Source organism: Diabrotica undecimpunctata, chromosome 9 (genome assembly GCF_040954645.1).
Source record: "Diabrotica undecimpunctata isolate CICGRU chromosome 9, icDiaUnde3, whole genome shotgun sequence".
In the NCBI taxonomy this organism is placed as follows: Eukaryota; Metazoa; Arthropoda; class Insecta; order Coleoptera; family Chrysomelidae; genus Diabrotica; species Diabrotica undecimpunctata.
In genome coordinates, this window is record NC_092811.1 from 53,335,018 (window position 1) to 53,348,665 (window position 13,648).

General features: G+C 30.9%; 1 protein-coding gene across 1 annotated transcript; it reads left to right on the top strand.

Annotated features, from left to right (window-relative positions):
- Positions 1-2,773: 2,773 nt before the first annotated feature.
- On the top strand, positions 2,774-3,493 carry LOC140450753 (uncharacterized). The gene has a single exon (XM_072544423.1). The coding sequence runs from the start codon at positions 2,774-2,776 to the stop codon at positions 3,491-3,493; it is 720 nt and encodes a 239-aa protein (XP_072400524.1).
- The last annotated feature ends 10,155 nt before the right edge of the window (positions 3,494-13,648 follow it).

Genomic DNA, 13,648 nt, shown 5'->3' on the forward strand with positions numbered 1-13,648 from the left:
TTTAGAATACACATAGATATTTTCAAATCTTAAACCATTAGGATGATCAATTAAAGATAACATAGCATTGGTTTTTCCTGAACCACTAGCCCCAACAATAAGACCTCTTTTAGAATCACCTCCAAACAAACAACCATGTTTTCCCGTTTTAAATGCATCGTTATTATCATGATTTTCAATAGGTAAACGATTCTTTTGTTGAATGATCTTCATAACGTTCAAGTGATAACTGATAGTATAAATAATAAATAGTTTGTAATATATATATATATATATATATATATATATATATATATATATATATATATATATATATATATATATATATATATATATATATAAGTACCATAATGGTAAAACGTGCGAAAGTGAAAATACGTCGACTAGGAAAAGGATTAGTCAACAGTCTCATTAACAAACTTCCATTCGAAGCACATATACCTGGATATCAATTTTGTGGTCCTGGAACTCACTTGCATCAAAGATTAGAGAGAGGGGACGAAGGAATTAACGCATTAGACGCTGCGTGTAAAACACACGACATTGCGTATTCACAACATAAAAATTTAAGTGAAAGACACGAAGCAGATAAAATTTTGGAAAATAAAGCGTGGGAACGGGTAAAATCAAAGGACGCTAAGCTAGGTGAAAAGATTGCAGCTTGGTTTGTAACGACAGCAATGAAAGATAAACGTAAATTGGGTATGGGATTTTCTAAAAAACCAAAAAAAGGAGGTGCATTGAAAAAAAAAAGAAAACGCATTATTCGAGCTCCCAAGAAAGGTGGTTTTTTACCTTTGTTGTTACCATTGCTCGGAGCGTTAGGAGCTGTTGGGGGAGGTGCAGCTGGAATTGCCAAAGCGGTTAATGATGCCAAAGCTGACCGTGAAAAACTTGCTGAACAACAAAGGCATAATTTGGTAATGGAACAAACGACAAAAAAAGGAGCGGGATTTTATTTAAGACCATACAAAGGTTACGGAATAAAACGTCGCGGCAAAGGTTTCCGTTTAAAGCCGTATTCAAGAAACTCCCGGTAAAGCTACCTAAACGAGCAATGACTGATGTAGATCTTGTTAAATATGCTGGTTTGTTACATATTCCTCATTTTCGTGGAGTTTTTATGCGTGATTCTGTACCTCATGTAATACGAAAACATGAATCAGGTATAGTAAACCACGATACGAAAGACGGAAATGGTACACATTGGACTGCATATGCTAAACAAGATACAATTATTACTTATTTTGATAGTTATGGAAATTTACCTCCTCTACTGAATTAGTACGATATTTTAAAAGTAATGGAAACGTTACTATAGTATATAACTATGATGTCATTCAAAATTTTAATTCTTTTAATTGTGGTCAAAACTGTTTAAGATTTTTATTTAATTACTATAATTAATCATTGAGCATCATTTATACTTGAACCAGCATGTCAGTCACATTCACCCTTACTGGAGAATCATCAATTCTCAGTGATGATTACAATCCTCCGATTTATCTTGATGAGAATTTCAATTATGAAATTGGTGTTGCAAATTTTGACACTTTTAACAGTATTCCAATTGTCGATATTCATAATAATGTTTTTGTGTGGGGTAAAAACAGCGAATTTACCTTTAAAATCCCTGTAGGTGCCTACGAAGTTGATGATATTATTAAAATTATTAAAAATGAAATGATTCAAACCGCTAGCATAATTAGTATGAAACCCGATATAAATACAAATAGAATTAGCATTAAAAGTAGTGATTGGATTAATTTTGATGTTGATAATTCTATAGGAAGTTTACTAGGTTTCGAAAGAGTTAAACTAACACCAAATAAACTTCATATATCCACGAATGTGGTAAGTATTTTAAAAGTAAATACTATCTGTATTGATTGTAATATTGCTGTTGGATCTTTCTTAAATGGAAAGGCTGTGCATATTATTCATCAATTTTTTCCTCAAGTTCCTAATGGGTATAAAATAGTCGAGCAACCGTTAACCATCTTGCATTATCCTGTAAGCAACAAGACGATAAGCAACATAACTGTTCGTGTTTTAGATCAACAAGGAAATTTAGTTAATTTTAATAAACAGACAATTACTGTTCGGCTACATCTTAAAAAAATTGAGTAAAATGGTTTTGCGGTTTCATCAAAGTAATTATCACAAACATTCCTATAAAAGACGTCATCTCATTAAAACAATTAGTAGAAGGATAACATCTAAGCTGTTAACATTTAAAAATCGTAAATTTTTGAAATCACTTGGTTATCAAGTTTTAATATAATGGAAATGTTACATGTGTTGGGTCAACCTTTTAGCGATACAACTATTGAAGATTATCAGTATCACACTTATCAACCATATACATCAAATTTAAACTATAATGATGAAATTAGAATTCCTATCCAAGATTTAGACGCCTATACTTTACCATGTAAGTTATATTTACATTGAAGGTCAAATGTTAACCGATAAAAATCAAGTTCCAACAAAATTTCAATTTATTAATAACGGTATATCATATTTATTTAGAGAATTAAGGTATGAGTTAAACGGTGTTATAATTGATTCTGTACGAAATATTGGTTTAATTTCAACTTTGAAAAATTATTATTTGTCTCTTAATGAAAATCAAAGTAAACTCTTACAAAATGCTGGATGGTTTCCAAAAGGTGATAAACTGGTAATTGATAACCATGGGAATTTTAACGTATGCATACCGTTAAAAATTTGGTCCGGATTTTTCGAAGATTTTCAAAAAATTATAATAAACATGAGACAAGAATTAGTCTTAATACGAGATAAAGATGATATTGATGCTATTATTGCTACAGATGAAACAGAAAAACCAAAAATTGCAATTAATAAACTATATTGGAATGTACCTCATATTTTACCCAATATTAACGAACAATTGCGATTAAACAAAATAGTTCGTAGTAACATAGAACTACCTATTAAATTTAGAAGTTGGGAATTGGTTGAGTATCCCACTTTAAATAATTCAACACGTCATACTTGGTCAGTACAAACAACTACAAAGCTAGAAAGTCCTCGACACATTGTAGTAGCTTTCCATGATGGTCGAAAAGGAAAAATGCTGAAAGATATGAGTAAATTTGATCACTGCAATCTAACAAATATCCGTATGTTTCTTAATTCGGAGCGATATCCTTATCAAGATCTCAACTTAGATTTTGACACCAACCGTTTTGCAACGTTGTATGAGATGTTTGCCAATTTCCAAGAATCTTATTATCATATTCAAACTAATCAACCAATATTCAGTCCAGAAGAATTTAAAAAGTATGCTCCTATAGTGCATACTGATTGTTCAAGACAAAAAGAAATAATTCAAAGTGGCTCTGTTGTTTTGAGAATAGAATTTGAAACTAGTAAATCTGTAGGAAACAATGTTTCCGCTTATTGCTTAATATTGCATGAAAAAGAATTCTCTTACAATCCTTTAACTAAAATTGTGAGACAGCAATAAAAGGTCTGTATCATAGTCAAAATGTTAGTTGTTAAAATGTTATTGAATCTGGTAATAGACGTTCAAGGGTTTAAAATAGAAAATAATAAATTTGTAGTGAAAGAACTTGCTGCTTTTAATGGAACACAAATTTGTCATTATGTATTCAAGTCTCCGTTTCCTATTAGAATGTTATCTTCCGATTTACACAGACAGGCAACTTGGTTAACAAGAAATCATCACTGCATTGATTGGAATTTTGGTTTTACACCCCTTTATCATTTTGCAAATATTTTAAAGGATATTACACAAAACGCTGATGCAGTTTACGTCAAAGGGTTGGAAAAGAAAAATTATTTAAAAAAATACATTGCTGTTCCTTTATACGAATTGGATGAACAACCATCATTAGAAGTTAAGGAACCTGCTTGTTTTTATCATAATAGTAAAAAATGTATTTGTGCTTTATCTAATGTATTTTGGTTGTATAATACTTTTTTAATGCAAAAATAAAAATATATATTACATTATTTTTGTTTTATTTCTTAGTTATAAATATTGTAAAACAAACAACCAATTAGCATTAAAATCATTTATTAATACAAAAATTACATAGTATACGGTTTAATTTTTCTGCGAAATTTACTTAAGTGTAGTTTACTAAATGATTTAAACATTACTTGCTTGTCTTCGAATTGTTTTATTTTTTCTTTTAGTTCTTTAATTTTTTTCATAAATTCCTCCAATTCTTGTTTAAACGCTTTGTTGTGTTGAAATGAAAACTACAAAATAAAATATATTATTTATTTATTGTATTTACATGTATTTACAGTATCTACCCCTTCATCTTCAAAACAATGTTTAGGTAGAACATCTTTGAGTTGCTGTAAAAAATCAGTCAGCCCTAGATTTTTAATTTTTTTTTAAAAGAAACATGCATATTTGATTAGATAAATAATATTCGCAGATTCTCGCTCCCGTGTGATATGTTGCTGATTTTTTATTACACTCTTCTACCGTATATCTTCTCATTCTTATGGTAGCTCGTTCGGCTTCGTATTCAAAATCGTATGCCTTTTCATTCAAAACCCATTGCAAGTTTCGGACAGCTTCAGCTACGTTGAGAGTTTTTGTACCATCTAAACATGCATCCATGACTAAATTCTAAAAATTAATAATGTTAGCAACTATATTGATTGAAAAATATTTATTACCTTTCTAATCTCACGACGAACAAAATTTTACTAAATTTCTGAAAATTATTTACTGTTTAACTTATATTACGACGAACTAAATGTTACTAAGGATCGCTTTTAAAATCCTCAATTTATGAAGTTTACATTTTAAACACTGCGCATGCCTTAGTTGCTGAGTAGAGGTGACCTTGATTTACATAAATAAAAAGTAAGTTTGATGTTTAAGAACATTAACAGGTTAATAGCAATGGAGTGTTGTCACAAAGCAAAATTAATGGCTCAATATCCGCAAAAACCTTTGTACAAGTTTACTGAAGCAGAATTAGAAAACTTTACCCTACCATACTTTAGAAAATGTGTGGAACCGTTGGAATTACTTCGATCTTGGTATAAATTACCCACAAAAGCAGTTCAAGATTTTGAAGTTCAGACTCGTCTGCCATGTTTTGTACATTTTAATCGTCCCGAGTGGAGAACAGAAATTGAAGGTATAGCACCGGCGCAATCCAGTTGTCATTTATGTAAGTCTACGCTTGAAAATTTAAGAGATATGTATAACAGTGTAATAAATAGTTAAGAAGGAATTATTTTTTTAAAAAGAGTTTTATTATACTAATAACCTATCCTAACCTTGACTGTCACTGTGACCTTGAACATGACCTTTGGGTGATCTTGAACTTGACCTCCACGTGACCTTGAACGTAACCTTCGCGTGACCTTGAACTTGATTGACCTTGATTAAAACCGGTTTCCCCCACCACATTTTGCACCAGGAATGGTATAGAGTATCTACTGGCAAGTAAATATGTTCATAAACCTGAATCTCAATGCTGAAGTTGTTAACAAATTCTGGGCATTCAATCTATCAAAAATTACTTTGAAATGAATTCTACATTAAAGACCAATTTTTTAAAAATAGATCAACACTTACCTAACTAATTTCTAAACTTTATTTACACAGTAAAAACCCTGACGAACAATCTGGTGCAACTAAACATAACTACTGTAGCTTACGTTTGAAGTGTTCTGTATTTGCTGAATTAAATGAAACTGCACTATAAAAGCATTGTATTTATTGCATTAAAATAGCACGATAATTTTGTGTGTCTTTGGTTCTGCAGGTGAACTCTGACTCTCTAGGTTGACGTGCGTAGCATCTATGCGCACCGAATTTACCTCGCACCGAAACTCAACTAGGGGAGATTGGCGCGTACATGCCCCCGCCTTGAAATACATTTCAATACATTACAGAATTTACAAATAGATTGAATTGTAGATTCCACCGTAAATGCCCCTGAAATTGTAATATTTGTAGGCTTTCTCGGCAATCCAAGTTTATGGCATAAATTTAAACTAATAAAGTTAAACTGACTCTCTGGAACTAAAAGTGCTCTGCAGTCATGACGATTTCCCTTTGTATCAACAACCTCTAATAAAACAGTACATAAAAGCACTTGTTTTGAACTTGCAACAGAGAATGATGCTTCACAGTGTATTTTTTGCAACGACCAAAGTTGCAACTGTTTAATTGTTGCCCACGATTTAGACAGTTAATGCACAAATTGGATTTTTTTACTAAATCGATTCGTTCAGGTACAGACAACTTTAGAAATTTTGTACATGTATAAATTTTGTGATTTGGAGCATTGCATGATGAACAGGTATGGTTTGAAATATGAAAATTTCTCTGAACATGAGAATTTAATCTATGACTAGATACTGTTGGTGATTTGTATGGCTGTGCCCTTATGTTTTGGGTTGAATTCGCCTCTGTATGTTTGTCATCCATTTTTTTTGAGCATTTTTGACTTTTGCTTTAAAAATGAAAGAAAAACTTCTAAATTGGGTGAATCGTTCATTGAATCTTTAGATTCCCATTCTCTAATAATTTGGTATACACTAAATATATAATTAGAGTATCCCATGACTCTATAGGCTGTCCTAATGACCTTAAAGATCTTAAGTGTATTCTCACGTGATCTACCAAGTGGCTTAAACCTTTTGAAGATTCCCTTTTTATTGGATGAATGTCGAATAAGGCCTTGGTATGTACATGTAACAATGCCCTTTTATCTGTATATTGGTCACACAATAAATTCCAAGCTATTGGAAAATTATCATGTGTGTCCTGCATGTTTGCAATAATTTCGAATGCTTCGCCATGTAAAGAACTCTTTAAATAATGAAACCGCAATGGAACTTGCATTATCTGTGCTATTTTCCTTAATCAGGGCTTGCGCTTGTGCAATTATCGAATAAAAATCATTTTCAAAGGTTTCGCGTGTTTTGTATTCGTTTTGCAAGTCCTCTTCCTCTACCAAGCATTCAATCTCTACCTGCATAACTGAATATTCAGCTAGTAGACTTTCAATACGTACAATTCTGTTTTATAATTCCTTATCGTCAAATTAATCGATTTGAGACATGCATTTATTTACATATGTCTGAAAATTTGTTAAACGAGCCTTCAAACCACCTCGCTTAACACGAAGTCTTTTTAAATCTTGTGCTAATTCCATTTTTATTAAAAACAAATAAGCAAATATTAAAAAATCAACAACTGCTTTGTAAGAATGCAAATAAAACTTGACTATTTATGTATTGAATATGCCTGTTTGTAATAATATTTAATAATAGTAAAATATATCCTAAAATAATACGAAAAATAAATAATTGACTATTTGTATTAAATATGTCTTCGTAATATTTAATATTATGATGGTAAAATATATACCGTAAAATCGCAAAATAATATGAAAAGAAAGAATGCAAATTTTTAATTTTTTTATAGGAAAGAAAGGTAGTAGGGAATATAGCTCTTATTGAATAAGTAATACGTTACAGTTTTGCTGCCAATATGATTGAGTGTATCGCCTTAAGTGTTCTAGTCGCCAGAAGCCCAGATGAAGTTCTTGTCGTCCAGATGAATATCGATACAGCGCACCGCTCTTGAATGTTGAACCTTGAATTGGCTGATTGGCTGGAGCTGGTTCTGTGTATGGGTTTAAATGCCCCTGTCTTCAACGGCGCTTTCGACTTGGCGTGACTTCACAATCACTATGTATTATTGTATTATTTATGAATCAATTAACTGTGGACGTGTGTATTATTTGTATCGAAGGACCAAATCTGTAGCTTACGCTTGAAGTGTTCTGTATTTGCTGAATTAAAATGAAACTGCACTATAAATGCTTTGTATTTATTGCATTGAAAATAGACCAATTATTTTGTATGTCTTTTGTTTTGAACGTGAACTCTGACTCTGGCTGACTGCCGGTGTTGAAGTGCGTAGCATCTATGCGCACCGAATTTAAACACAAGTAGGGGAGATTGGCGATTTCATTTTCGGAAATAACTTAAACACGAAATTTTCTACAGTTAAATGGTTTTGCACTAATAGGACTATTGCTATTTCTTACGAGATGGCGTTAAAATGTCAATTTTGATATTTTTTGAGATACACCATTTGGCTCTTTCGCCGACGATACTCTTAAAAGCACAAATTTATTTGGTTGTTTACAGTGAACATATCGCTGAGATCTCGAAAATTATCAGCGTGGGTGTTTATCTTCGATGTAGTCTAAAAATTAAGATACACACACACACATACACAGTGGCGTGCTCGCCATAACACCTCCCTCCTGAAGACCGAAGCTGGGATGTCCAGGAAGGGCTTCTTCTGCATCTTCGAAGTTTTGGCTTGTAGTGAATAGCCTCTCTGGACATACTCCGCACAGGGCAGGTAGGGAGGGCCACATGAAACAAAGAAACGAACCGGCAATAACTTATTCTACTTTTGTTGTTATGAGAAGGCCGTAGATGAAGTGTACCACAAGGTAATCGAATTATATGTTGCAGTTATTATTGATTAAAATCCCTTTGTAATATGGATAATGAAAGCTCATATCTACTACTTGCCGTGTTACACTTCAACTTCGTTTAGTTAATCGCATCATAAAATGGTTTTACATTAATAAAATGAAATTTTCGAATAACCTCGTTATCTAACTTAATTTTTAGAGTTTTATTGGTTAAGTATTGACTTCAAGAACAACATATGCTCCTGTATTTAATATCGATTTTGGTGTATTTGGATTTCCTGGTCTTTTTAAGAGAATCTTATCTCCATTTTTATACTTTACTTCCAAGTTGCTCGTTCTTAAGTTATCAAAACGGTTCTTTTGCTTTTTCCTTTGATCGCATTGTTTTTCTCTTATATTTTCTAACTGATTATTATACGAAATTTCGTCAAATTCGCCATTTTTATATGGAAATACTAAACTATAAAGGGTAGTGGATGTTAAATGATGTTTACTAGAATTATTTGAGTGTATAGCGACTAAAAGTGCATCTTCTAAGTCGCACTGTTATGTTCTAAAAGATAGCTTCACAAAGAATCTGTTATGATAGCATGGAAACGCTCAATTATACCGTTAGAGGCATGTTACTCAGACGAAGTAAGGTGCTGTTCGATATTCAACGAATTATAAAACTTTGCACCTTTTTATTATTAAATTCATGATTGAATACGATACCTACGATCAAATTTTGAGAGTTGACAAGTAGGGCATAAAGTAATAAATTCCGTTATTTCTCTATACCTATTTTTCCATTTATAAAGTTGTCGAATTTTGACTGCAGTTTCATTAATTCCTTTGTGATAATTACCCGGGTCGTTGTGATATTCGAAAATTATCCTTTGCCCATCTTCTACAGGCGGCAGAGTAACGATATTTTTACAAATAGTTAACGTCTGGATAAAGGAAACTGAGCATTTTATAATAAATATTACTTTCAAAACAAGGTATGCAATAAGTTTTATTTCGAACTAATAATAGTTTTTTCAAAGTATTAAAATTCTCAAGGCAATGGTGTGGCTTAATTTTAACCATAGTAATCTCTCTACTACGATTTTCGTTGTATAACTTTAATATTTTTTCAAAATCCGAGTCACCAACATTGGGAGAATTTTAATTGATAATTTCGAAATGATTTAGATTTCTGTCATTCTCATCTTATAGATATCAAATACTCTTATTGTTAACGTCTAAGATTTGCTCATTAGAGTAGGAAAAATTATTTAAATCTAAGTTAGTTTTAATATTTTCAAATTCGGTATATTCATTTTGTTTTTGATAGACATGGTTTAATGGAATTCTTGACAGAGCGTCTAATTTTAGTTTACTTACAATAGTATCGATTTTTTCAGTTAAGGCGATAACAATATTGCGTCCAACTACGGACTTGATGTTCGCGTATATTATTTACACTAAATATATTATGTTTCTGATCAGATGGAAACAATGGGATTTCCTCACGATTAGCAAATAAAGTAATCAAACCAAAGTCAATAACACATTTATTCTTTTCTAAAAAATCATAACCAAGTATTCCGTCAAAAGGAGAATGTGTGTCTACTATATAGAATTTTTGAACACTCGAAAATTTACGCTCTTTGTAACTTGAGTTGGAGAATTATGTAACGAAACTCTGAATGAAATGCACAAATTTATTTAGTTGTTTACAGCTTAGGTTATAAAACTATACTGACTTAATGAATACAAACTATTTCTTAAAAACCTCTTATAGTCCTTGAACATATCGCTGACACCTCAAAAATTATCAGCGTGGGTGTTTATCATCTTCGATGTAGTCTAAATATATATTAAGATAAACACACACACAGTGGCGTGCTTGCCATACCATACATATATCTTGTGTTATTTTATTATTGCATCTTTTGATTATTATATTTATTTGATTTTACTGTTGTACTATTTTTGCGTAACCTCTGCTTAAAGGTACGTACCCATTTCACACACACATATATATATATATATATATATATATATATATATATATATATATATATATATTTGCATATTTTGATTATTACAATTGATTTTTGGAGAATTAATTATCGTGTGATATTCCCACGGGTCGTACACTCGAGTTAATTCTCAATATTTGCTATTGTTGCTTTTTCAACGTGTAGTCTCTTTCCGTAAGTCAAAGAGTTACTCGTGGTTTTATTCACATATTATATATATATATATATATATATATTATTTTGATTAGTAATCATTGCGTATTATCCTGTATACCCTATTTCCCCTTATTTTCACTGAAACCTCTAGTGACAGTAACGTTAGACGACATACACCTGAGTCGTATTACCTGAGACTTGTGATATTACCCCTAAAACGTCGACACCGCTTAAAAAATAAAAATACAACTTTTTACAGGAAAAATGTTACAACTTATTACATATTTATTTCAACAATTATGAAATTAATAACAAGTGAAATATATACAATGTTGCTTAAAGATTAATTTTCAGTGTGTAATAAAGGAAAAATAACATACGAATTTTCAAATTCTACTTTAAAACATTTACATCCAATATCTTTAATATTATAAGAATCAGTAGTACTCATTTCCTTGGTTACACAAAATATATTAAAATTGGCTGAAGAAAAGGGCTTTTCATAAAAATTTGATTTTTTAATAAATTTATTACCTACTATAAAGACAGTTCATAAGACAGTTCTTTTTTGGTGGATAATATATTTTTAAATATGATTATGCTTTGATCTTTAAGTTGGAAAGAGGTATTTGGCTCACTAATTTCTAGAGAAAAAGTTTGAAACAAAACTTGTCTGAATTGATTTTCATAATTCATGTTCAATGTTATACCATTTTCATGAATATTTTGTAAAAGAGGATACTCAAGGGTCTCTACATTTTTAGAAATAAGTTGCTTTCTTTTCTCATTATGTCTTTTAACAATTTGAGATAATGGCTTTTCTTTCTTACGTATAGATTTAAGGATTGATTGCAAATCATTTTCGAAAGGGAATGAAGAAGAGATATCCAGAGGGCCATGATTTTTTACATCATTGATGAGATGAAGCAAATTATAAACGTTGTGTGAAACATGTAACAATGAGGTCCATGTAACTGTTTAAAAGTTTTAACAAAATATGTTAATAAGTCATGGGCATAGTCAAGGTATTCAAAATAGTTATTACTTGACAAAATTGTGCAAGCTAAATGTAAAACTAAGAAATTTAAATACTTAGTTCTTTTTTCAACTGTGGGACCAGTATAAAATAAAAATTGTCCAAATTCTGATGCTTTCCATCTCTTCACCTCATTTAAACTTCGTGGCTTTCTGTTAAATTCTTTTGGAATAAACTTTTGGGTAGCTATTAGTGATGTAGAAATATTTGAAATTTGTTGTTGCGTTAGTTTTAACACACACAACACTTGCCACAACACCATATTAAAAGAATTTTTTTCACAACTCCCAAACATATCAAATGCATATAATCAAGTGGAAAATTATTAATTAAATTAATGTTGGGTATATTCTTCAAAATTGATGGTCCATTATATACTGTTTTTAATCTTGAATTATATAAATTTGGAAAACAAATTCTTTTGTCTCTATATTCTCCTCTTATATAACATTTACTACGTGAATCATAACCAGTATGACCTTTGCTATAAGTAATGAAAGTATGCATTTATAATTATATTGTTATTGATGATGTAAATAAGTTCATTTACAAAGTCCTCTAAAAAATTATTAGCATCTTTAGGTTTTTCATGGCCCCAGTAAATACCAATCATGTCTACCATTGAGGTTCCACTAAGTCTACACAATATGGGATATACCTGACTACAACTACTTTTCGATATAAGCAATCCATCTACATTGATATTTAAATCAATTAAATTGTTATTTTTGAAAAACACAGATGAATTATTTATTAAATATTTAATACAAGTGTCTACACCAAAATGATGATATTCTCCAGGATCCATTGATTTTGTAATTACCGTTCTATCTGTGTTAAAAAGTGTGCTGGGATCAGATGGTAATTCAGAATGTAGTTTTTTTAAGTATTTTAAAAGATCGATTACTGCCACATGTGAAACGTTATATTGTAGTGCCCAACTAAATAAAAATGATTTTAAATTCATTGTTGCATCGTTTCGTCGTTCTGTTTTATTTAAATTATCTGAATCCTCATCTGATAGTTCCCCATGATCAGAGTCTGTTAATAAAAACTGATACTCATCACTGTCAGTAGTCGACGAAGCCGAAGAATTTGAAACAATATTACTATCAGAAACCGAAGAATAGATGGAACAATATTATCAATACTCTTACTATCGATAATAATGGCATTACAATCGGCCCCAGGATCACTCTCTTTAAGTTCTACTCTTGCTCTTTTTGCTCTCATATAGTATTTTTAAGTACATTACTCATATACTTACTTTACAAATGTAGCAACTCACACCACAACCACAAAAATTATAATATAACATTCCTATATACCTACTTAATGTCTATAATAATAAATTACCAAACTATGAACTAGTGTCGAAAGCAATAAACTAATTCTAATTACAACCACAACCACAATGATTATAATTCGAGAAATAAAAGATTCCGAAAATGCTAGCTAAAAATAAAAATGCGCCAAAAAGAAACATAAATACAAGCAGATAAATAGAAGCGTCGTTAAAACATAACCACATTCTTCTTTCATCTTCTAATTTTTAAATTTCAGTTCCACTACAGAACAAAATTTTATAGAGATACAGCTCTGCTATAGGATAAGGATTTTTCTCTAAAAGGGGCCTCTGTCTGTTTTCGTATAAATTAATGGTATTTAAAACTAAATATAACTTTTTAAAATAAAGTTTAGTAGGAAAATATTATATTTTGTAAAAAATATGCTTCAGTAAAAAAATGAGACAGTTAACATCTAGAAAACATCCCTAATACATCTCTATGGTATGTCCGACTAGAAATATCCCTTGGACGTCCCTCGGACGTCCAAAAGAAGTCCCGGGACGTTTGGACCTTAAAATGGCATAAAATGGACGTAACAGGGATGTCTTGTGCTGTCTGGGTTAGATCATAACTTATATAGTTCAGCTGGTTTCCTGCGTAAAATGAAGC

What these genes read in the sequence shown, in the direction of transcription:
- LOC140450753 (XM_072544423.1), top strand. Translation starts at nt 2,774, where the DNA reads ATGAGACAAGAATTAGTCTTAATACGAGATAAAGATGATATTGATGCT.